Below are 27,437 nucleotides of genomic sequence, written 5' to 3' on the forward strand. Positions count from 1 at the left end.
CTGTACCTGGAAAATGCATAAGGAAACATTAATAAACCTTAATAATAAACCTTAGTAATTAATGTTCCAAAAGTATACCCTAATGAAGCTTTCTAAAACATCATGCTTAGAAAAACTTAAGAAAAGAATGCCCAATCTGAGAGGGAAAATCATAACTAAAGATATATTTTATACTGTAACTGAGGCATAAAACTCTTCTAGAATCTGGAAATATGCCTTTTAAAAAAATGGCATATTTCTTTACACAAGAAGGTGATTATCATCCCCCTTTCAGTTCCCCTTTCTCAGTTCCTTATTCCTCATCTTTACCCCTCTCCTTCATCTGGTTTTCCTGTCTTCACTCCTCAGACCACTGGGCTACTCATACTCAGACTTCCATTTTAAGCCAAGTGTGGTGGTGCATGCCTGTGATCCCAGCTCGCCTGTGGTCCCAGCTATTTGGGAGGCAGAGGTGAGAGGATTGCACCTTGGAGTTCGAGGCCAGCTGGGCAACATAGCGAGATCCTGTCTCTCAGGGAGGGAAAGGAGGAAGAAAAAGAAAAAAAAAGGTACTTCAGTGCTTTCCTAGATTCAGCCTTTCCATGTTTTAAAATTATCCCAACACATTCACTCCTCCCTCTGTGCTTTCATCTTAGGAATCTTAATAAATAGATGAATACTATATATTAATCATTGTTGCAAGTGAAAACTCAAGGGTATTTATATTATTAAATAGTGAATCTGCAAAGTGCCTGGGATGTAAAGTCACAGAACTAGAGCCTAAACTTGTCTTTTATTTACTAAATGTGCATGTCTTGAGCTAACTATATTCTAGGAGTTTCTGGAGTTCCATCTCAAGTAAGCAATTTGACCTTAACAAAACAGTTTATTTTCCTTTTATTCTCCTTACCTATAAAGCAAATTTCTTATCATACTGGAATTCTTTAACCCTATCACATAATTCAGTAACTCCTAAACACCCATTTCTTTTAACTTTTAACTGAGAATATTGAATCAGTTGCCAAATTCTGCTACTTATTGCAGCATCTCTCTCAAAATAGAATTTTCTTCTATCATTATGATAGAAAAGTCACATTATCAATCCTTACCTGGATTTAGAATTTTCTCTTGTTAAAGTTATCATCTACCCCTTCATCTTACCCCTGCCAGCTTCTTTTCATAGCTCTTTAATGGTATCCTAATTATCTTGCAAGACCCTTTCTCCTAATCCTGTCACTTACTAGCTCTAGCTGTGTGACCTTGGACAAGTAAATCTCTTTGTATCTCAATTTTTAAAAATCTCTAAAATCTGTAATAACGGGGAATAATAGTAATATTTATTTTTTGAAGTTTTCATGAAGATTAAATGAGATAATATGTATAAAGGCTTAGAACAGTGCCTGGCATACAATAAGCACTCAATGAGTACTAGGTTTTTTAGAGAAAAAGTAGGATTGAAAAAAAAAAGGACATGAAGCACAGTAAATCCTTGCACTCTTATATTTTGAAATCCTCAGCTGGTATGCTAAAACTTTTCTCCATAAGACACATGTAGTTAGGGTCTCTAGTGCTGTCACTATAGAACTACATAATAACCTTTTCACAAATACGGGCCTTGAAATAATCAAACACTGTAGATTACATTACCTTCTCAGTCATTTCCTATAAAGCAGCTCATTACTTTTTACACATCTGATATATCTTATTTCAAGCTCAATTCCCTTGCACTGGACTCTTGATTCAATCATTTAACATAGCACCATATGACTAGAAAGATGACCCAAAAATGACACCCTTCTGTCATTCGAACAGCTTCTAAAACCTCAACTTTTCCACAAAAGCTTTCTTTAATTGTGCTTCTTCCAGTGACACTTCACTTAATTATACCTCTATGCTTTTGCTCGTGTTATTCAACATTTTCCACCTATTCAATCCCCAATATTCTTCAAAGTCCTTCATCCCTTGTAAAACCTTCCCAGACTAGCATAGCACACTGATTTTTTCTCTACTTGACCTTACTGTGTTGTCTTTATCTGTACTTAACTGTTATTCACTTGAGGTCACTGACCACTTTTTAACTTAGTTTTTTCACCTATAAGAGTTTTTAACTTAGTTCTTTCACCTAGAAGAGAATAAGACCACTCGTCTTATCCATTTTAGTCAGTTTAGAGGTGATACCATAAAATGATTTGGGTGAAAATAATGACTATTGGCCGGGGACGGTGCCTCACGCCTGTAATCCCAGCACTTTGGGAGGCCGAGGCGGGCGGATCACCTGAGGTGAGGAGTTCGAGACCAGCCTGGCCAACATGGTGAAACCTCATCTCTACTAAAAATACAAAAATTAGCCGGACATGGTGGCACACGCCTATAGTCCCAGCTACTCGGGAGGGTGAGGCAGCAGAACTGCTTGAACCCGGGAGGCAGACGTTGCAGTGAGCAGAGATCACGCCAATGCACTCTACCCTGGGCAACAAGAGTGAGACTCCGTCTTAAAAAAAAAAAAAAAAAATTCCAAACAAAACTGGTTGAAAGCATCTTAAAACACCATAAGCTTTTTGTAATTGTTAATGCATCTGTAATCTTTTTTGTGTTTTTTCAGATTTTATAAAAAGTCCCCTAATTTTTAGAATTTCTAATTCATTTTAGCCAACTCTACTTGCTCTACACAATCTATAATAACAGTACATTATTGAAAACAACCAAAATGTCCAATAAGGAGATTGGTTAAATTAACTGCAAAATACACACAACAGAATCCTACACAGCCATTTAAAATGATGATGCAGGGACCTATTTATTGCACAAAGATGTTCATGGTATACTGATAGGTAGGGGAAAAAAGCAGATTGTTAAAATGGTATGTATAGTATAATCCTATATAAACAAATATAGCCTTTGAAAAAGTGTTGAAATAATAAGTAGTTAATAATAAGTAGTTAGTTTAAGTTACATCTAGGTGAACCATATTACATGTGTTCATTTATTTATTTCGTATATTCCCACACAATGCATCAACCAATCTGCTAAAGTGCCAGGGATGCAAAACCAGAAATAATCCTTCTGTCCCTAAGAATGTTACAGAATAGAGAGAAGACAATCATCAAAATAACCCAGAAGTAAAGGCAACTATAATAAGTATCATGAAGGAGAAGTGTCTGGTGCTATAAGCATGAATAACAGGGAAAACTTGAACAAGTCAAAAGATAATGGGAGGCTTCCTTAAGGAAGTGATAAAAGAATAAACATTTACTAGGTAATGAGGGAAGGGAAAGGGCTATTCTTTTTGCTTGTCTCTATATTCTTTAAAGAAAATGGATTGCTTTTATAATAAGAAAAAACAATGAAAGAAAACCAAATGATCTGAATTTTTTTGCTCTGGGTTTTTTTTACTCTTAAATAGTTATTTTTAATTTATGCACAGCTAATCTTGCTTGTCTTGCTTAAATGACAAAGTTTTCAGAAACATTTATATTTTGAAAACAGGTCATCAAGGAAAAATTTCTAATCGCCAGGTCATATTTTTCTTATTCTGTGATTGAATAAAAACATAAGATCAAGCATGAGATAATGGACATTATATTGTTTCCATTGTCTTCTATTTATTCCATAATGTTTCCAAAAGTAAGGAACAGGCCTAAACGAGTAAAAATGAATTCAAAATTTAAAAAGGAGGAAGGAAATCCCAATTCTGAAAAGTAGATTAAAATGCTTAAATGTTACCCAAACTGCCTCAAACTGTGCTAAAATTATCAAGTCATTTTCAACCAAATTGTCTTTGTGCCTTCTACTAAAAATCACCTACCAATACCAATAAGGCTTACTAAATTTGGAGATACCACCAAAAATTAAAGCCTGTATTACGTAACATAAAACAGACCAGATTAATTGCATGTAGAACTTAGTCCACCCTAAGTGAAGGTTCATACATCAGTCATAAATGACACAGCTTATCCCAGAGTGTATTCTACAGAATACACAGGTTATTGGTAACTATTACTTGAAAAAAAGCTGTGTTAAAATAAATTTGAAAAAAATACGTTAAACAAAATCAAGCAGTTTTCTTTTCTTCAAGACTTTCCAGAGTCTTTAATAAACAGGTCCAGAATAACTTAACAAATTAGAAGTTCAAAAGGTTTTGAAAACTAAAAGTCTCAAATATAATTTATATGGTAACAAAACCTGACTTGAACTTAATGTTTTCTAGTCTTTGTTTTATTTAGTCTAATTCATACATTTTTCTGTAGAGATTGTATGTTTGATTACAGGAGTAATTCCCACTGGGGATATTCCTTAACCTAAGCCCCAATGGGGATAACTTAAACATTATATACACCGTAACACTGTTCTAATATTGAAAGAGTTCTGAATTTCAAAACAAATCTATTATCAGTTTTGCAAAATGAATTGTGAACCTCTACTAAAGCACAATATGAATCTTCAAGAGGAGTACTTTCCAAACCTATGATGATAGAGCTCACTTTTAAAAAGAGTGAGAAAGTAAAGACTGGATTAAGGTATGCCCCAAACTGATTATGAAAGGCCAGGATGTCTCACACCTAATAAAGAAGAACAGGGCAAAGCCTCAGATAGACAAGTAGACTGAAAATTACATAAAACAATGTTTAATTGTTATTATAACATTTTATGTAACATTGTTACATCAACAAGGAATTCAGTAACTGAGGAAAAAAGGGAATTGGCCGATGTTTACCCAGTATTAACTAGGTAAGCAGACAAAACTGGATCTACCAGATCCAAACATTTTTGTCACTTAAGACCTGACTTTCTAAAATTTGCTCTGAGCATAAAATAAGTATACAAACAAGTGTATTCTTTTCATCTATTTCAGGCATGTAAGTCTTCTCTCCTCAACTAAGGCTTAGAGTACTTGCTGAATACAATGTATAAATTTGCCTTCCAAGTGTTTCCATTCATTTTTCTAGAACTGGATACAAAACTCCCTCCAATTTTCTCTCTGATCTACAGCAGTGTCTATTTTATAAACCACTTTACTGCCTTTGAGCACATGAATAGCAGTGTAATAAACAATAAAGGATTTGGGGCTATAATTACATTAATATATTATACATTTGAGTTGGGAAGTAGTTCTAATTTTAAAATATTATTTAATATTTTGGAGACTAACATTTTTTTCTTTTTTTTTTCTTTTTTTGAGACAGAGTCTCGCTCTGTTGACCAGGCTGGAGTGCAGTGGTATGCAATTTTCTTATATTCCACGTATTTTCTTGATATAAAAAGATACACTGAAAACAGAGTTCTGAAAAATATATGATGTGGAAAAAAACAGACTCAGGAAGATAATCTGACTATCCTTGGTTTAAGTAGCTAGTTGCTATGAACTTTAGTCCTGGGAATGTTACTTCCTGAAATCAGTGCTTTTCCTACTACACCGTACTGCCCTACACCTGGCGGGGGGAGGGGGAACCACTGCATAAGTGATGGGAAAGAAATTGGTTCAGAGAAAGGTAAAAACATAATGCCCAAACATGTTCAACTGAAAATTAAATTCAAACATACTGCATCAGTACTTTTTTGTTGTAAGTATATAAAACGACATCTACTCTGCCTTTTTAACTCATGCAATATAAAATAAAATTTGACCCTCAAGTATACACGCATGCATACATGTGCATTTCAGTCTCTCAATCAAAGCACCCATGATGAATAATTGAAAAAACAATTTGAATTATACTTAAACATAACTGCCATCCATTTGTGTTAGCTTACCAGATTTGTGCTTCTTGTGTTTTGCTTTTTTTTTGATGATCAATAACTTATTCTGGATCTCAGGTTTGTAAGACTTGAATGCAAGAGAATGAAGACCTTCACGCTTTCTCTGTAAGTTTTCATTCAAAACATCTTTCAATTTCTTTTTTTTCTTTTTCTTCTTTTTTGCCCTCATTTTAGTTAGTTTGAGTTTCTTGTGGCTCTGTAGTGACTGCTCTAATAGAATTTCCCTTACGACTTTGTGGCAGTTAATTTCTGGATGATCACTGTGACTTCCATTTACATGTATTTGGCAAGATTTCAGAGTATTTTCTTTTAATGGACTGGGTTCAATCTTTATTCTGGAAGCTTCACCATATTTTTCCTGATTTTCTATAAACCTTATTTCACCTGGACTGAGAGGCTCTCCAAAGCCAGTAACTTCCCCTGGACTCCCTGGTTTCTCTAAATTTTCTTTACAACAATCAGTTTTTTTAATTTCACAAGGCCTGCGAATTCTAATTTCATAGTTGGATTTTACTTCCATTTCAACAGAGATGTCATGATTATCCAAGATCATTTTAGCAGGGCAGCAAGCTGGATCAAAATTATTTTCCTGCTCTTTCTTGAAGGCAGAGGGCACGCTGTCTCTACTACATCTATGTTCTCCATTACTTGTACTAACATAGTCACACTTCAATTTCTCCAATTTAATCCGAGGTACTCTTTGTATTTTAATGGGTGGAATTGGAAATTCTGGGGCCTGAAAGGGTCTCTGTTTATAAATCCGTACGTCTGCACCACAGAACTGTGGAAAATGTACATAAGCATTCTCCAAATAATCATAACCAAGAATAACTTCTCTGCATTCATGGATAGGCTGTCCAAGTACAGCATCTTGAACTTCTTTTTGTGTTTCATACACAAAGTCACAAAGACCCTTAAGTAGCCATACTTTTTGGTAAAAAGGTAGTTCGTGAAAAGGTTTTTCTTCTAATGGATTGACTTCTCCAAGAACTTTAAAAAACTGAGGACACAACCCCAGTTTTTCAGCACAGTTATCAGGATTTTCAGTCTGCCCTACAGCAGTGTACCACTGTTGTACTTTCTGCCTCAGTGCTGCTTCCCAGGTCCTGTAAGGCAAAGTAGGTCTTCGATGTAAGGTAGGTCTGCGATGGGGAGGACTTAATAGAGAAGTCATTATTTTAGACAGGAAAACATTACACTGAGGCATCAGAAGACAACGTTCCAATTCGTAAAAGACTATTTCTGGCAAATTTAGAATTTGTTGAGCTAAACAAAGGAAATGCCCAATAGCTGGAATTTCCCACATGGTCTCCATACAAGTTGGAGCTGCTTGAGCTAGAAGTTTTCTTTCCCATTCTTCTATTTCCTTTTGACTAGCTTCTTCTGCTTCTTTTCTTTCCTGCTCCCGAAGCCTAAAGAAATTTAACAAATTATACTATTATTATTTAGAGGGTACCATAAAATGTGAATTTTAAGTATATTTATCTTTAGTCAAAAAGGCAACTAACTGTCCTAGATTTTATTTATTTATTTATTTATTTGAGTCTCGCTCTGTCGCCCAGGTTGGAGTGCAGTGGTACAATCTCAGCTCACTTCAACCTCTGCCTCGCAGGTTCAAGCAATTCTCCTGCCTCAGCCTCCCAAGTAGCAGTCACCTGCCACCACGCCCAGCTAACATCTTGTATCTTTTAGTAGAGATGGGGTTTCACCATGTTGGCCAGCCAGACTGGTCTCAAACTCAGGTGATCCACCTGCCTTGGCCTCCCAAAGTGTTGAGATTTACAGGCACGAGCCACCATGCCCAGCCTGTCCTAGTTTTAAATATCAGTACAAAGTGTCTCATAAAAGTACCATTTTGCTTTTTTCAGATGAAGAAATACACATATCACTTCACTCTGAATTTGATGGAGGATTCCTGACATAATTATCCTCAAGGTAAATTCTTCAATTTATAATATCAATTACATTTACTAAACGAAAGCACAGAATTTGATTACAATAATTTCTAGAAGTAATATGACTTCATATAAGAGCTGTAACGATATTTACATCCTTTGACCCCGTAATTCCATTCCTAGAAAATTATACTAAGAAAATAAGTCAAACAGAAGCAAAAAGTTATGTACTTACCAATGTTAATTGGAGTTTTATCATATAAGCAAAACAAAACTATGAAAAAAATTGTTTTAAAATTGGGAAATAAACTTGAAATATTATGTAGCCTTAAAAATTAAAATTATTAATATGTATAAATATAGAAAATGTCAGAATACAACATAGTACTTAATAGTCATAATGAAAATAGGTATATACTGAGCAGGGAGGTGACAGTATTGCAAAAGTAAATAATTTCTAGGTTAATGGGAATATGAGTGCTTTTATCCCCCTTAAGATTTTCTTTATTAGCACTACTGTAAAAACTTTTTAATTCAAAAAAAATTAAATTATATGCAAAGATAGGCATTTAAGTCTTTGCGACCTTAGATTAGGCAGTGGTTTCTTAGATCTGACACCCAAAAAATAAGCAACAAGAGAAAAATAGATAAACTGGGTATCACCAAAACTAGAAAATTTTGTGCTTTTAAAAGACATCATCAAGAAAGTAAAGACAACTCACAGAATGGGAGGATGTTTTTGTAAATTATATACTTAATAGGAGACTTGTATATAGAACATATAATGACTACTTACAACTCAATAATAAAAGGACAAATAGTTCAGTTAAAAAATGGACAGGTTGGGTGCAGTGGCTCACGTCTGTAATCCCAGCATTTCGGGAGGCCTGAGGCCTGTAATCCCAGCATTTCGTGGATCACCTGAGGTGAAGAATTTTGACACCAGCCTGGCCAACATGGTGAAATCCCTTCTTGACTAAAAACACAAAAATTAGTTGGGCATGGTGGCACACGCCTATAATCCCAGCTACTAGGGAGGCTGAGGCAGAAGAATCGCTTGAACCTGGGAAGCAGCGGTTACAGTGAGCTCACCATTGTGCGCCAGCCTGGGAAACAAGAGTGAAGCTCCGTCTCAAGAAAAAAAAAGGAAAAAGAAAAAAAAAGGAGAAAGAAACTTGAACATGAATAGATATTTCTTTAAAGATGTGAACAACAAAATGAACAACAAAAGCACATGAAAAGATGCTCAACGTCATTATCAATTAGATAAATGCAAATCAAAACCAGAATGAGATACTACTACAAACTTACGTGGATGGTTATTATACAAAAGACAGATAGTAACAAGTATTGGTGAAAAAGTGAAGAAACTAGAAACCCCATACACTGTAGGTAGTGTAATTGCTGTTGAAAACGTTACCATGTGATCTAGCAATTCTACCCCTGTGTATATACCCAAGAGAAATAAAAACACTTATTCACATGAAAACTTGTATAGAAATGTTCTTAGCAGTATTATTTACAAGAGCCAAAAATGGGAACAAATCAATGTCCGACATTGGCTATTTTTCTACAAATCAGATTGCAATCCAGTAAGATAATATATAAATAGTAAGAACACTACTTTGGCAAATATCACAACTTGCTCTTTTATAGAACAGCCTACTTTTACATTTTTGGTTGAAATGTCATACTACAACTGTCATTAGTGATTTGGTATTTATATATATTACATTTGAGTACCTAAAAAATATTAAATATTCTTAATAAAATTCAACTTTTTTCAAATGTGCTTAGAGTTTTATGGAATTTTATTTTTTACTGCATGAGGATGGTAGTGGGCAGGTAGAATTTGGCTTCCTCTGTACAGAGCTGGGACTCCAAAAGCACAAACACTCAGTAGAGGGGCATACTAGAAAAAAGTCCCTTCCCCCAATCCTCAACTAGAGGACTGCAAGAAAAATTTTTTTGTCTTCACAATAGGAGTGGTGAGTGGAAAAAAATAAAATCTAAAGAATTTGTAACTATAAGCTGACTCATATGGATTTATCACCCAATTTCACATTTCCTGAGTGCTCAGAAAAACATCACACTAAGAAATGAGTTTAATGTGGTTTCATGCCAATATTGCTGTCAGGTACATGAACAACAACAAAAAAATCAAATCTCTAAGGGAATGCACCTTAAGCCCAGACTTTAAGGAACTCCTACTGCTATAGTGTATAGATATGAAATGAATTCACAGTCAAAGATAAAACATAAAATGAATTAAGATATTAGGAGGGATAGGAAGAAAGAATCTGGCCCCAAGATAATAGATGTAAGAATTACAGGACACAAGGAATACAATGTTCAGTGAAAAGAAACTGAAAACATGAGCAAAGAGAAGGAGATTATATAAAATGACAAAGTAGTTTTGAAAACGAATTAAAAAGAACTTCTAGAAATGAAAAATACAGAAATTAAAATAAAAACAGATTTACAGCTAACTCCTTGATATAGTTTGGATATTTGCACCCTCCAATTCTCATGCTGAAATTTGATTTCCAACGCTGAAAGCAGGGCCTAGTAAGAGGGTGTTTGGGTTATGGGGGTGGATTCCTCATGAATAGCTTGGTGCCATTCTCACTGCAGTGAGTGAGTTCTCACTCTACTATTTCTCATGAGAAATAATTGTTAAAATGGGCCTGACACCTTCCTCCTCTCTCTTGTTCCCTTTCTCACCATGTGGTATGTTGGCTCCCCTTCACCTTTTGCTAGGAGTAGAAGCAGTCTGAGGCACTCTCCTGATGCAGATGCTGGCTCCATGCTTTCTGTACAATCTACAGAACCACGAGACAAATAACCCTCTTTTCTTTATAAATTACTCAGCCTCAGGTATTCCTTCACAGCAATGCAAAATGGACTAAGACATTCTTCAACAGCAATAACAGAAGCCAGCACACAATGGAGTATCTTTAATATACTCAGAAAATAAGTGCCAACAGAAATTGCTATTGAATAAAAATATCTTTCAAAAATAGAGAAAAAAAGATATTTTCAGACCAAAAAAATGTGATATTTGTGACTAAAAAACACAATCTAAAGGAAATTCTAAAGAATATGCTTCCAGTGGAAGAATAGTGATCCCTAACTGAAGCACAAAGATAGGGGGGGAAAAAAGTGGTAATACATAGGTTAATTTACATAGATATGGCATAAATGATTAAAATGTTCTATGGAGTTTAAACAGAAGACAAGATAGAATTAAAATACATGACAACAACGGCTCGGCCCTGTGGTCTGTGCCTGTAATGCCAGAACTTTGGGAGGCCGAGGCAGGCAGATCATCTGAAGTCAGCAGTTCGAGACCAGTCTGGTCAACAAGGTGAAACCCTGTCTCTACTAGAAATACAAAAATCAGCTGGGTGTGGTGGTGCACGCCTGCAATCTCAGCAAGGCAGGAGAATTGCTTGAACCTGGGAGGCAGAGCCTGCAGTGAGCTGAGATAGCACCACTGTACTCCAGCCTGGGCGACAGAGTGAGACTCCATCTCAAAAAATAATACTAATGCTAATATAAAATAAAATATATTACAATAATAGCAGATAAGCTGGGAGAAAAATGATTAAACTGAAAAGGAAGAGACAGACTAAAGAAGCACAAATCAATAACTAACATAAAACAAATTGATTGGGCTGGGTGTGGTGGCTCACACCTGTAATCCCAGCATTTTGGGAGGCCGAGGTGGGAGGATAGCTTAAGCCCAGGACTTCAAGATCAGCCTAGGCAACACGGTGAGATCTCACCCCTTAAAAAAAAAAAAAAAGCCTGTTATGGTGGCACAGGCCTGTGGTCCGAGCTACTTGGGAGGGTGAGGTGGGAAGATCACTTGAGCCCAGGAAGTCAAAGTTGCAGCGAGCTGTGTTCATGCCATGGCACTCTAGCCTGGGCAAAAGAGCAAGACCCTGTCTCAAAAAAACCAAAACAAATCAAAAGCAAGGGACAAAAAACGAACTGGAGCTCCAGAAAATAAGAATAGAGAGGCAGGAAGGTAATGGTGATGGTGATAGTTGAAGACACAATGGCTGAGAATTTTCCAGAACTAATGGGCACAAATCTTCATTTCAGAAAGCTCCAAAAAATAAATGAAGAAAGTAAGCCACATTTGGGCACGGGATAAAACAATAATAAAACATCAAAGACAAAAAAAAATTCTTACAAGATGCAGAAAAAAGGACAGAGTACATACACAGGAATGACAGACTGAGAGATCTATTAATAGCAACAAAATAAACCAGAAATGACAGAACAGTATCTTTAAAGTGCTGAATTAATATAACTGTCAAACTAGAGCTGCATAACCAGCTAAACTATCATTTATAGATCAAAGTAAGTTGAGGCCATTTTCAGTTAGACTGAAATGAAAACTTTCATGTAGTGTCTTCTGCTTCCATCCAAAATGAAGTAACAAAGAATCAAATTTATACTTTCATTTGAACCAACAAAAAAATCCTAATACATGAAATAATGGTTTTCAAGCAAAGGACAGTGATCCATGACACATGAGAAAGAGATGAGGTTAGTCCAAACATTGTTTCAGTTTATTGCCTTGAAAGAGTATCCAGATCATGATGCAGACAGACAGAGGGTACCCAGGCAAAGCCCAGCAGACTCCCTTAATTGAGAAGAAGCCAAGAGTCCAGAGAGACCAAGGCAACTAGAGTCTGCAGGACATAGTACCTGCACAGTACCAATGAGTAGACAGTTGCATAAAGACAGAATGCTACAGATGTGCAGAGAATCTCCCAGGAGTATTCAGAGTACTGATTAGTAGAGGGACAAACTTACAAAATATTAGAGAACATAGTGCCCATTCCCACTAGCCAAGCCAGAAAACTAGACTCATAATTCATAGAATATTGTGTAGAATATTCAGGAAGGTCTTACCTTGGTAGTAGAGAATAATTAGACATGGACTAGTGCTCAGGATCCAAATAACAAATTATAAAAGGTCAGAATAATAAAGTTGTTTCCAACTAACTTAACTGCATTCCAGGAAAAAGCTCAAGATTTATAGAGATCCAAAAATATCCAGCGCTCATCAAGGTAAAATTTACAATGTTTGGCATTCAAACCAAGGCTACCAGGCATACAACAATGCAGAAAAATGACCCATGATGAGAAAAATCAACCAAAACTGACCCAGAAATGATACACATATTAGAATTAGCAATAAGGGCCGGGCATGGTGGCTCACGCCTGTAATCCCAGCACTTTAGGAGGCTGAGGTGGGTGGATCACTTGAGGTGAGGAGTTTGAGACCTGACCAACATGGTGAAAACCTGTCTCTACTAAAAAAAAATACAAAATTAGCTGGGTGTGGTGGTGCGCGCCTGTAATCCCAACTACTTGGGAGACTGAAGCAGGAGAATCGCTTGAACCTGGGAGGTGGAGGTTGCAGTGAGCCAAGCTCGCACCATTGAGCTCCAGCCTAGGCAACAAGAATGAAACTCCATCTCAAACAAAAAAAAAAAAGGAAAAAGAATTAGCAATAAGGTCATTAAAGTAGTTATTGAAACTATATTCCATTTGGTTAAAAACTTAAGTAGAGATATGAAAGATATCAAAAAGACCCAAAACTTTTGGAGATAAAAACTGCGATGTCTGAGATGAAAATACACAGAATGCGATTTATGACAGATTAGACACGGCAGAAGAAAAGATTAGTGAAGTTGACAGCAATAGAAACTATCCAAATTGAAATATACAGAAAAAATACTTCTACAGTATATATGTAGAAGAAAAGAGATGATTACAGAAAGAAGTTCGAAAATGTGAGAAGAATTGGGAACAAACTGTTAATCATGGGTAAATATGAGTAAAAATTATATTACAAAAACAGTAATGTTTAGTTTAGGGGATAAAAAATGACACAAAGCTAAATTATTAATCAACAATAACATATGAGATGGACAAGGCAGAAGAGAACAAAATTAAGAAGAGGAATAGAGCTTCCCTATCAGTGGAAGCAGGTGTAAAAGAATTCCACAGATAAATAGCAATAGATAATGCCAAATGGAAAAATCAAGAAATAGCAACATAGCATTTATTTAAAAATGTGAACATGATTACCAGAAGGAATAGCTAAAAGTTAAAGGTAGCTGATTCTGAGTCACAGGCTTGAAGTTCAGTCGAGTAAGACTGATGCCTTTTAGCAGCCTTAAAGATACACTGCGACTTTTAAACTAGAGAGTCTGTAGAATAAAATAAGTCTTAAATCGATTTTTCAAAAGCTAAAAAAACAAAATCAGTCAAATGACTTAATCATGTTTATGTTAAATTTATAGATACTGTGTATTTTACCATGAAATTGAGTTTCTCTACACTTTATGTATTGAGAAGGATAGAATATTTTTCTGGGTAGAATATTTTTCTTCAATATACTGTTGTTAACAATAGACAAAGTTTTCAAGTTATTTCCCATAAAATTTAATTCACAGTTTGTTTAAGAGTTTGTAATAGGATACTATATCTTAGAATCAATCATCAGAAACTGGGTTTATTACTATTCTTGGCAGAGAAAACTGATTTTGGTTAATCCTGTCATAATTAATTCTATGAGCTCGCTATAAAATCACTTATTAGTTAGAAAATATCTCAGACTGTAAGTCTGGAAATTCTCCCTTTTTGGTTATACATACAAGTAAAATATAATGTTGTTTATGGCAGATTTCTGTTTTCAAAATTAAATATGATACCTTGCTTTTTTCCAAAGGAAATAAGATTAAAGGAACTAGGAAGCACCAAATAATAGAATAGATATGAAGAGTCAACACCAAGTAGGGAAAGGATAGCAAAAAAAAAAATCTGGGAATCCTGAAGGCAATGCATACATGACTAACATCAATTAAATACATTTTGTTCTGACAGAGAAGAACGTTACATGTTCTGCAGAAGTGAAAGAGTGACAACTAGTGCTTGGGAAAGAAAATGAAAGGGAAAGTTGGAGTAGATGAAAAAACTTTTATGGACTTGCTTTGCCTAAAGCAGTGAAAAGCAACTTTTGGCCAATATAAAGATTGGTGATAAGGTAATTTCACAAACTATTTACCTGCTGCGGATATTAAGGGCATACAGAGGGGTGAAATAACTTCCCCCAGGTTTTCCTAGCAGGTCAGTATAAGAGACAGAAACACAGTTTGCCTGGTAGGCCAAAGTTAGCACCAATTGGCTTGCTCCTAGAAGAGGAAGAAAATTCATGATACAGTTGAAGCATGATGCTGCCATCTGTGCGCACTATCTGAAGTTAATCAAGGGCTGCTACCCACACTGCTGCTGCTCCTCATACACTGTACCTTTCAGGGGAAGATTATGGAATCTAGCCTCAGACTATGAATACTAAAGAGATGTGAGGAAGCACAAAAAAGTGCACGGCTGGTATAGGCCAGCATAAGGCAGAAGAGCACTTTACCTTTAGAAATACAACTATGGAGTCTCTTTCCTGATCCTCAGTAGTGTAGTAAATAGGGAACGGGAGCCTGCTGAAGATCTCTAGAGTTAATATATATAATCAGCTATTTTTTAAAAACTTTAACACTTACAGTTAAAAAATTTTAAATAGTATCTTTAAAATGCTGACGTACATCACATTTTGCTGGTAAGGCAGATAAAAAACCACCTTCCAGAATTATTTTCATTTAAAAATTTTGTCCAAAAGTACAGTACTAAAGACAGATAAAGCAGTCATGTTTCTAAAATACCAGCTCAAAAAATTAACCCTTCAATGTTGGGAAAATACCAAAAGACTGCCTCAGGATAGCTGCAAAAACAACATTTGCTATTTTTTTTTGTTTTTTTTTTTTTTGAGACAGAGTCTCGCTCTGTCGCCCAGGCTGGAGTGCAGTGGCCGGATCTCAGCTCACTGCAAGCTCCGCCTCCCGGGTTTATGCCATTCTCCTGCCTCAGCCTCCCGAGTAGCTGGGACTACAGGCGCCCGCCGCTTCGCCCGGCTATTTTGTATTTTTTAGTAGAGACGGGGTTTCACCATGTTAGCCAGGATGGTCTTGATCTCCTGACCTCGTGATCCGCCCGTCTCGGCCTCCCAAAGTGCTGGGATTACAGGCTTGAGCCACCGCGCCCGGCCCATTTGCTATTTTTAAAAAGAGGGTACATAAACAATACTGAATCAACAAGAAAATTGGTTCAATTTTTTTTTTTCTGGATCAGTTCTCATTTTTGATGTTGCTCCTTGCTGGGTTATGGCATGCTTGCATGTTACTCTGTGAAATACTAATAGAAGCTGTGCCTAAGGTTATTTTAGCCATGCACAATTTGGCAAAAACACTAGCTTTCCAAAAGAAAATTAAGTTTTAAAGTATCCTAACTTTACTATTATAGTTTTATAAACTTTTATTGAATGCTTACCATGTGTGATGATACAAAGAGGTAAGAAAACATGGACCTCACTCTCAAAGACATTACAATTCATTAAAAAAAAAAAAAACAAGGACTTTTAATCTAAAATAATCCATTAATTGAGGAAACAATACAATGTATACAAATTGGTAGCATGAAAAAAGGAAGCAAGACATTTACTTACATTTTCTAAGATGAATAACACATAATATTATATTTCAGAAAAACTAACCATTCACATCAAGTCCATCAGTCAAGCTTCTTATTTATCTGCCAATAACAGAATCTCCTCTGGCTAGTTGAAACAGAAAATGAATTTATTTAAGGATTATAAGGGAGCTTATAGAAGCTCTGTTAAGAGTCAGAGAGCCAAACTTAGATGACAAAAAGCCAGAAAACAAGTCCAACCACACTTAGGAGGTTCTCCAGGAAAAACCAGACAGTCAGCACTAGTTGGCACCTTTGATACCAAGAACCTGGAACAACCAGAAACTCCTACCACCAGCTTTACCAAAAAATAAAACCTCTCACTCAAGATTGCTACCTGATGTTATTTCCATACAATATCAAGTAAGAAGTATATGCCTGTTCATATAGCTCTACCTTACCTGTGAATGGGTTTGAGAATATAAATTTTCTGGCATCTATCCTGGGAAGTTAAGACTTGTACTATAGGAAATTAACAAAATGTAAGAAAGCTATTTAAAAATGCTGGGTGGCCACAAATGATGAATATATATTTAATTAAGTCACTGTTACTTTGTGTTATAGAGAATATGAAAATAAATCACTTAATTATAAAGTCACAGTATTTATTTTACAAAAATAATCACTGGAGTTAAAAAATCTGTTTCAATTCCAGTGATTTCCAAATCAGTAAAATACTAGTAATAAAGAGTACTTACAAAATATACACTGGCTGAGAGTGGTGGCTCATGCCTGTAATCCCAACACTTTGGAAGACCAAGGCGGGAGGATGGTTTGAGCCCAGGAGTTCGAGACCAGCCTGGGAAATACCGTGAGACCTTGCCTTTACAAAAAATGTAAAAATTAGCCAAGTGCGGTGGTCATGCCTATAATCCCAGCCACTTGGGAGGCTGAGGTGGAAGGATAACTTCAGCCTGGGAGCTGGAGTCTGCAGTGAGTCGTGATCACATCACTCCAGCCTGGGATATCCTGTCTCAAAAAAACCCAGAAACCAAAAAAATCCACTATTTCTGGTAATCCAAATAGTTTTGCAAAAAAGGAACAGGGACCAGATCTAGTATTTTTAATATAACAAAAATAGACTTAAGTTATTAAAAGTGCTACCTAATAATGTCATATTCCAGATTAATAGAAATTTACTTGAGGAGAACCAATTGCCAATTTTCATCAATTTTATTTTATTTTTTAAGCATCTATAATGGCCGGTATGGTGGCTCATACCTGTAATTCCAGCACTTTGGAATGCCGAGGAGGGTGGATCACCTGAGGTCAGGAGTTCGACACCAGCCTGGGCAACATAGTGAAATCCTGTCTCTACTAAAAATACAAAAATTGGCTGGGCATAGTGGCAGGCGCCTGTAGCCCTAGCTACTCAGGAGGCTGAGGTGGGAGAATCACTTGAACCTGGGAGGCGGAGGTTGCAGTGAGCCAAGACTGCACCACTGCACTACAGCCTGGGCAACAAAGCAAGATTCCATCTCAAAAAAAAAAAAAAGACAAAAAAAAAAAGGTATCTAAAATATGTTATTTACTTTCCTATTTAATAAACAAAGTATACAAAATATTATTCAATCATTCCTTAATGGCTTTAGGTCATCATTATAAACAGAATGTGGTGGTGGTTGTGATTAGCTTAAAGATTATCTTAGCAATAAATTAATCAGCTCTTTCACTCAATTTTCTCAGACTTTCACTTAGAGGGCTGCTGTCTCCTAAATCAATGGGGTCTCTCTATACCAGTTCCCCCAAGACTGATTGTTGTCCTATCAGCATTTTCTTGAAGATGGCTACAATACCAAGCCTTTCTCAGTATTTATTCCTCTCTGTTCAACAGGCCATCACTTGTTACCTCCTTTATACTGGTTTCCAGTGCTGTCCAAACTAATAAAGACAGTAATAAAAGAATGCCAGGATTTTAAATCTGGCAATCTAAGAAGCCATTATTTTGATGGCATATACTGTACAAGGAAGGAAATCAGCCTACTTTATAAAAATTTATATAGAGTGGGGAGCTTCCTTCCTTTAAATGGAATAGGTAACAAATTAGAAACGAAATTGCTACATTTAAAGATTGCAAAAAATTTCTGTAGACCAGGGTTGGTTTAAAAAGCACTTCACACACACACACACACACACACACACACACACACACACACACATATATCGAGAGAGAGTAAAAATTTTTAAAAAATCTACTTTTGAGTTTGTGTCTGCCCAGATGATCAGCTGAAAATTATCAGAGGTCCATCAGATACCAGATAAAGTATTACCATATTAAAATATATACTAAATTTTCAGCCTGTTGCTATCTGGATCTCAAATTTCTGATATAACAGCTACTTTAACCTACTTAACAAAATGAAAACTGTTTTCCCCAAAGGTTTTAATTAAAACAACAACAACAAAAACACCTTCCTCTCTCTTCTAACATGACCCTTCCTATGATTTCAAAGTTCTTTCCCTACCTAAATTTATAAAATCTATACTCTCAGCTAGTCTCTAACTCTTGACAGGATATTACATTGACAGACTGCCGGGCGCGGTGGCTCAGGCCTGTAATCCCAGCACTTTGGGAGCAGAGGTGGGCGGATCACGAGGTCAGGAGATCGAGACCATCCTGGCTAACATGGTGAAACCCTATCTCTACTAAAAATACAAAAAATTAGCCGGGCATGGTGTCAGGTACCTGTAGTCCCAGCTACTTGGGAGGCTGAGGCAGGAGAATGGTGTGAACCCGGGAGGCAGAGCTTGCAATGAGCCGAGATTGAGCCATTGCACTCCAGCCTGGGTGACAGAGTGAGACTCCGTCTCAAGAAAAATAAAAATAAAACTAAATAAATAGATAAATTGACAGATTAGATTGTTTGCCTCTAGATCCATTCTCCATCCTTCACTGTAATGTTTATCTGTATCAATAGGCAACCTCATTCTCAGTCTTCCCTTGAGTTCATCAATGGAGAGACCTGGGAGGTGATCAGAAAGATAAAAGAAAGTGGGATGAAGCATTTATTTCCCTGACTCCCTCCTCATGAGGTTGCCTTGGGCTTTGTCCTTCAACAGAAGGTATCGTCTCAAAACAGTCTCTTCTCTATAACTGTTTCCTGGGTAGCAGTTACTCTCTCTGCTTGCCCTTCTTACAGCCTTATTTCTTAAGATTCTGCTACACTGTAACTCCTTTGAAAATAAACTCTCAGGCCCAGCGTGGTGGCTCAAGCCTGTAATCCCAGCACTTTGGGAGGCCGAGACGGGAGGATCACGAGGTCAGGAGTTCGAGACCATCCTGGATAACACGGTGAAACCCCGTCTCTACTAAAAAAATGCAAAAATCTAGCAGGGCGAGGTGGCTGGCGCCTGTAGTCCCAGCTACTCCGGAGGCTGAGGCAGGAGAATGGTGTAAACCCGGGAGGTGGAGCTTGCAGTGAGCGGAGCTCTGGCCATTGCACTCCAGCCTGGGCGACAGAGCGAAACTCCGTCTCAAAAAAAAAAAAAAAAGAAAAGAAACTCTCTTTGAAATATCCTAATTTGAATGTGCCACATGTTTCCTGGCAGAGGACAGACACTGATACCAACACTGATAGATACGATATCCAGAGAAGATATTAAGCAGGCAATTAGGTCTGAAACTTAAAGAAGAGATCTGGACTACCTATCTGTCTATCTAACTACCCATCCATTCATTCATTCTATCTATCTATCTATCTATCTATCTATCTATCTATCTATCTATCATCTATCTATCTAATTTAATCTATCTATCTGTCTCCATCCTCAAGGAAGACACAAGAATGTTTACTATAGCATTCTATAATAATGAAACAACAGAAATACTTCAAAATGTCCATCTCTTCTGGAAAATGGATACACTGAAATATAGTCACATGATGTAATACTATCATACAGATATTATATAACACTTGAAATAAACTAGAACAAAACAGTTCAACATGAATAAAGCTCAGACACATAAATAAATGGAAATAGAAAGTTGTGAGGGATAAAAGACTATACTTTGGGTAAAACGTACCCTGCTTGAGTGATGGGTGCACCAGAATCTCAGAAATCATCACTAAAGAACTTATTCATGTAATCAAACATTACCTGTTCCCCAAAAACCTACTGAAATTTTATGTATGCATGTATGTATGTGTATATATATATTTTAAGTTGCCAATTATATGAAGGTTAAAGACATGCAAAACAATGTTATATATTATCTACAAATATATACCTATGTAATTAAAACATTAAAAATGCGTGGAAATGACCACTTTTTGTAGTCATGATGAAGTAATTGAACCAAACTTACCCTCCTACTGTAAGCAGCTACAAACTGAACACAATATATAAAACATACATTTCAGACACTGGACAAACAGTGCAGGACTGTGATCACCAAGAGAAGTGAAACAAATGAGATGATCCCTACAACTGCCCAGTGCTAGGACAGTTAGTTTGAATAGCTGTCCCCTCCAAAACTCATGTTGAAATTTAATCCACGATGTGGCAGTATTGAGAGGTGGGGCTTTCAAGGGGTTATTGGGTCATGAGGGTTCTGCCCAAACTCATTAATGACCAGATTAATGAGTTATCATGGGAATAGGGCTATGTCTTTATAAGAAGAAGAAGTGAGACTTGAGCTAGCACTCAGCCCCCTCACCATGTGATGCCCTGTGCAGTTTTGGGACTCTGCAGAGAGTCGCCACCAGCAAGATGACTACCAGATGTACTCCCCGCCCTTGGACTTCACAGCCTCTGTAACTGTAAAAAATAAATTCCTTTTCTTCATAAATTACCCAGTTTCCAGTATCCTACTATAAGCAACAGAAAATAAACTAAGACATACAGCTTTCCAACTGAAGGCAGTTTTTAGACTATCAGCACAGAAAGTCGGGAACAGAGAGTCCAGTAGAGTGGAGTCGAAGGGATAGAGATCGGCATCTGGCAAGGATGAAGCACCTGGAAGTTGTGAGATAATTCCAAAAGGAAGGCAGTTATACAGAACAGAAATCTATTGTGTATTTTAAATTTTGAATTTTTAAAATTGTGGTATTGTTATTTTTATAGTTTTTTCCCCAAATATGGGAAATATTTGGGAAATATGCAGTTGGTTGAAACAGTGCACGTGGAACCTGCTGACATGGAAAGCTGACTGTCCTAAAGTTAAACTCCACAAAGCTGATTCTGACCAGAAAATTATAAGGTAGCAATTCAGACACCACACAAACTTGGGAGGTAACTGAGTTCTGACCAGCTGAAGCAGAAAGTCCCCAGTCACCACTTAGGGGCATTTAGCAGAGGCCTGAGAGGGATAATGCTGTCACAGGGCTCAACTAGAGTGAAGGCTATTTCAGACACACCCTAAAACACCTTAAAACCTGGACTTTTCAAACTGTTCTACAAGAAATTTAACTGCTTGCCAGCATAAAGCCTACTCCTCTTCAAAGGAAGTAAATAAAACTCCAAACTCAATAAAGCAATGTTCACAATGTCTAATTTCCAATAAAAATTACTGGACATGTCAAAAAGCATGAAAATACAACCAGGAGAAAAACAATACAAAGACTTAGAAATTACAAAGATGATGAAGTTAGAGATTAGAAATTAAAACATGAAGATAATGAGATAAATGAAGATACATAAAAAACAAAACTAAATGTAACTTTCGGAGATGAAAAAATTATATTCAGTAAACAGTTCGCTGGATTAGACACTGCAGAAGAAAATATGAGCAACCTTGAAAACTTAGCACAAAGAAGACTGAAAGTCTATGGATCAAAGAAGCGAAATGAACCTCAAGCAAGATAAACACAAACACACATACATAAGCTCACACCAAATGCACATGACAAATTGATGAAATCTAATAATAAAGAGAAAATCTTAAAGGCAGTTAGAAAAATAAGATAGACCACCCATGTAGGAACAAAGATAAGGAAGTCAGCAAGCTTCTCTTAAAACACTATGCATAGTAAAAGATGTCATACTTAAAGTGCTGATAGAAAAAAACCTGTCAATACAGTCATATATATATGCATTACACACACACACACACACACACACACCCCTCTCCGTTCTTCAAGATGTAAGGAAAAATAAAAACTTTTTCAGACAGGAAAAAACTCAGAATTCATTGTTGGCAGACCTATATGACAAGAAAAGCTAAAAGAGCTCTTTAGACAGTAAAAAAAATGATATCAGATGGCAACAAGGATCAATATAAAGGAAGGCAGAATGTTGGGAAGGGTAAATGTATGGATTAAATATAAAATACATCTCTTCATTCTTTAATTTCTTCAAAACACAACTATTTAACGCACATACAATAACAGTGTATTGGGGGTTTAAAACACATGTAGAAGTAAAGCATATGACAACAGCACAAAGAATGAAAAATGGTATACAGAGGCATACTGTGAAGTGGTATAGCATTAATTGAAACTGACCATGATAAATTAAAGCACATTCTGTAAATCCTACAGAAACTACTTTGAAAAAATAAAACGAGGCAGAGCATTATAATAGGCCAACACTGGAGATAAAATGGAATATTAAAGAATGTAAGAGGGCCGGGCGCGGTGGCTCAAGTCTGTAATCCCAGCACTTTGGGAGGCCGAGACGGGCGGATCACGAGGTCAGGAGATCGAGACCATCCTGGCTAACATGGTGAAACCCCGTCTCTACTAAAAATACAAAAAACTAGCCGGGCGAGGTGGCGGGCGCCTGTAGTCCCAGCTACTCTGGAGGCTGAGGCAGGAGAATGGCCTAAACCCGGGAGGCGGAGCTTGCAGTGAGCTGAGATCCAGCCACTGCACTCCAGCCTGGGCAACAGAGCAAGACTCCGTCTCAAAAAAAAAAAAAAAAAAAAAAAAAGAATGTAAGAAATATTACCAGGGATAAAAAGGGACATAATAAGAAAGAAGTCAATACATAAAAAAACACAAAAGCCATAAATATCTATGCATCTAACAACACAGTTTCAAATTACATGAAGCAAAACCTGACAAAACTCAGAGAAGACAAAAGGTTACTACACTAAAATTTGTATTTCTAGATATACTAGTAACAAATAATTGTAAATTATATTTTAAAATGACTTACAATTGCATAAAAACCATGAAATATGTAGGGAAAAAGGTAACCAAATATGTAAAAAATGTGTACACTGAAAACTACAAAATACAGCTAAGAAAAAAAGAAAACAAAACAATTATCCAGAAATTGGTAACTTCCATGTAATCTTAATCAACCTTCCCAGGCTTTTTCTGTAGAAATTAACAATATGATTTCAAAATTACACAAAAAGTGAAGGTCCTAGTATAGACAAACGAATTTGAAAAAAAAACCAATAAAGTTGGAAGACATGCTATTTAATTTGAAGACTTACTATAAAGTTATAGTAATCAAATCAATATAGTGCTGACATAAAGATACACCTATAGCTAAATGAAACAGAACACAGTTCAGAAAGACTCACAAATATACGTTCAATTGCTTTTCAACAAAGATGCAAAGGTAATTCAGCGGTGAAAGAACAGTTTTTTTTTCAACAAATGATACTGAAGGAACTGGCTATCCATATAGAAAAAAGTAAAGTTTTTCCTTAATTCATACTACACACAAAAATTAACTTCAAAAGAATAAACACAATCAGAAAAACTAAAATTTAAAAATTTCGAAGAAAAAAAGGTCCATAACCTTGGGTATGCTAAGATTCCTTAGGTAGGTTCACAAAAACATTTAAAAAATGGATGATTCAAACTTCCAAGACAAAAAAACTTCTCCAAAAACACTGAAAATCAAGGCCATGGACTGAGAAAACACTTACAATCACATATATCTGACAAAGGGCTTGTATCTAGAATACATTAAGAATTCTTGGCTGGGCACGGTGGCTCACACTTGTACTCCCAACACTGTGGGAGGCCAAGGTAGGCAGATCACCTGAGGTCGGGAATTCAAGACCAGCCTGACCAACATGGAGAAACCCCATCTCTACTAAAAATACAGAACTAGCTGGGTGTGGTGGCACGAACTAGCTGGGTGTGGTGGCACATGCCTGTAATCCCAACTGCTCGGGAGGCTGAGGCAGGAGAATCGCTTGAACCTGGGAGGCGGAGGTTGCGGTGAGCCAAGATCGCATCACTGCACTCCAGCCTGGGCAACAGCACCAAAACTCCGTCTCAAAAACAAACAAACAAACAAACAAACAAACAAATTGAATTCTTACACTTCAATAAATATGCACGGGAATGAAAAACAAAAAAGTTAAGATAGGGGTATCTTCTATAACAGAAGTACAGGGAAACTAGATGGCATTTATGGCTAATTCTTAAAAAAAAATAAATTGTTGGGTTGTGGGCACATAGGCTTTTTTTTTTTTTAATTATTATTTTAAGATCCAGGATGTAAGTGCAGGACGTGCAGCTTTGTTACACAGGTAAACATGTGCCATGATCGTTTGCTGCACCTATCAACCCATCACCTAGGTATTAAGTTTAAGTTCAGCATGCATTAGCTGTTTATCCTGATGCTCTCCCTTCCCCTACCTCCCTTACAGGCCCCAGTGTGTGTTGTTCCCCTCCCTATGTCCATGTGCTCTCACTGTTCAGCTCCCACTTATAAGTGAGAACATGTGGTGTTTAGTTTTCTGTTCCTGTGTTAGTTTGCTGAGGATAATGGCTTCCAGCTTCACCCATGTCCCTGCAAATGACATGATCTCATTCCTTTTTATGGCTGCATAGTATTCCAAGGAGTATATGTTCCACATTTTATTTATCCAGTCTATCATTGTTGAGCATTTGGGTTGATTTCATGTCTTTGCTATTGTGAAGAGTGTAACAACGAACATAGGCATGCATGTACCTTTATAATACAATTATTTATATTCCGCTGGGTAATATACCCAGTAATGGAATTGCCGAGTCAAATGGTTCTAGATCTTTGAGGAATCATCATACTGTCTTCCACAATGGCTGAACTAATTTACAATCACACCAACAGTGTAAAAGCCTTCCTATTTCTCCACAGCATAGGCTTTATTTTAATTTTATTTATTCTTTGTTTTATGTTTAAAATATTTTATAATTTAAAACGTTAACACTAAAAGAGATAGCTTAATTCATATAACTCCATTAAGTTATCATAGTTGCTACGATATTTAACAGAGGGTTTTCCTCCCATGGCTTATTCTCCTATGTTTATTTGATGTCAGGGCACACATAGATTGATTCATATTCATAGTTTCCTACTACCCATTCCTGCTTGGATATGTAAATGTTTTCATTATCATATTAAAGAATTTATTCAAAATGAGTTAACTGCTTTTTCCCCTACCTGGACTCACATTTTCAAGCTCTTCTATTTTCTTTGCTAGTTTTACCATTTTACAAATCACAAAATGGTATACTGCTTAGGAGCACAAGCTCTAGAGCCAGACTGATTGGGTTCCGATCTTGAGTTCACTATTCAAAAACTGTATGACCTTGGGCAAGTTACTTAATCACTCTGTGCCTCAGGATAAATGCTGAATACAAGGAAGGTGCTTAGAGCTAAATCTGGCAAATACTCATGCTCAATAAATATTACCCATTCTTTTTTTTTATCGTAATTGTTTATATCACTACTATTATTACAACTACTTTTTGACTTATCTTTGTCTCTTCCTTTGTTCTCCCTATATCAAGGAAGATACTAAGTCCTATTAATTGTTCTCAGGACAATGTGATCTCTTCCAATTTCTGGTGACCAGTATGGGAGGTGGTGACCAGTAGTGAAGATGCAGACTACTACAGCCTTCTTCCTACAAGCCTTCCTTTTCTTCAATTCTCCCCATTCCAATCTACTGTACACTACTGTCAAGTTAATGTTTACCCCTTTCCATAAGCCCTCCTTTCCTATAGCAGTAGTTCTATGAAGCTCTGCACAAGAAAAAAAAATACTTCACAGCAGGTTTCCAAATTAATCACTGCTAGAAAAAGTATGATGGTAGAAAGTCTCAAGGCTGAGTTTTAATCCTACAAATTTCAAAGCAAGTTACATTTATTATTACAAGAAGAGCAACAAAATATTACAAATTGCCTCTGACCAGCATTAACAAGTCCTTATAACATTAGTAATCACTCCTAACATAGTTTGCAATTTGATTTAGTACTATAAAAAGAAATAGTCCTTTTTTTTTTTTTTTGGCCAGTATAGAAACATGAGTGCCACTTACCTCTCTGGGCCCTGGTTCTCTTTTTATAAAATTAAAATGTTATATAAATACCATCACTCTTATGCTCCCAGACCCTAGAAGCTACCACTAATTGAGTACAACACTTTTTCCTGATGAGCCCAGAGTAAGCACAGTTATCCAGGATATTAACACCAATGGAGGAACAGGCAGAGGTGAATTTATGTCATGCTTGAACTACATAATCTCTGGAGTTTCTCCTGATTTTAAAGGTCTGTGCTTCTGTTCTAAAACTACAAATCTATAGAAAATTCCTCTAATTTAAAACTTACAATTCACTCAAGAATGAATACTACTAGAAATCTAGAAAGCATTCTGGAATATTCTATAGAAATTATTTTTATATAGCCTCAAGATAAGTGGTTTTAAATTTTAAAATTATATTTTAAACAAATTTTATTGTGATAGTTCGTTATGAATGCATATTTTTGTAACAGTGCATTTTGGAACACTACTAAAATGCGCCCAGAAATTTGATATGGGCACATAAAAATTATGCAGCTGAAATTATGAAATTTTTTTTTAACGTTTACCTTTTTTCTTCTTTTGCTCTCAGCTGTTCTTCCTGTCTCAAAACTTGAACCATTATAGATTCAAAAACTCCACTTGTCAAGCCTGCCAAACTTCGCGGTGTTGACCGACGCCTTGTTGAAGTACATGCAGTTCCCTTCTCATCCTCCAATCCATAATAGCCTCTAGATGTAACTGCTATCGTTGTCTTTTCTCTCAAGTGCCTTGGAGAAGAATAAGCCAATTCACAAGGTCAAATCTTCTGAATAAGCAATAAACCCCCTTAGACAGCAACTTAAGAATCCCTTTTGCTAAATACATAAAAGTATTTAAACCTTACTTACTTAGCATTGTTCTAAATTTTTATCTTGCCTACACAATTTCTCATACTCCTTATGTCATAAAATCAGAGTGATAGTCTCTTCCCTATATTAAAAAAAAAATCTGAGATTCAAGCATTT

At 36.4% G+C, this 27,437-nt stretch overlaps 1 protein-coding gene across 13 annotated transcripts in view; it reads right to left on the reverse strand.

Annotated features, from left to right (window-relative positions):
* KIAA2026 (KIAA2026 ortholog) overlaps positions 1–27,437 on the reverse strand; it is a 117,047-nt gene that overhangs the window by 66,619 nt on the left and 22,991 nt on the right. For 12 of the 13 annotated variants that reach the window (XR_004443465.1, XR_004443466.1, XM_033237287.1 and 9 more), the window contains exons 2-3: positions 27,000–27,200; positions 5,731–7,148 (exon numbers count right to left, since the gene is read on the reverse strand). Coding sequence is in view for 11 of the 13 variants with exons in the window: in XM_033237287.1 (XP_033093178.1) it covers positions 5,731–7,148; positions 27,000–27,200 (1,619 nt within the window). In the remaining 2 variants the exon portion in view is untranslated. Of the gene's footprint in view, positions 1–5,730; positions 7,149–15,657; positions 15,678–26,999; positions 27,201–27,437 lie in introns of those variants that run through there. The other variant, XM_033237283.1, reaches the window with a different exon arrangement.

This window comes from Trachypithecus francoisi, unplaced genomic scaffold (assembly GCF_009764315.1).
Source record: "Trachypithecus francoisi isolate TF-2019V2 unplaced genomic scaffold, Tfra_2.0 Lachesis_group16, whole genome shotgun sequence".
NCBI classification, from domain to species: domain Eukaryota; kingdom Metazoa; phylum Chordata; class Mammalia; order Primates; family Cercopithecidae; genus Trachypithecus; species Trachypithecus francoisi.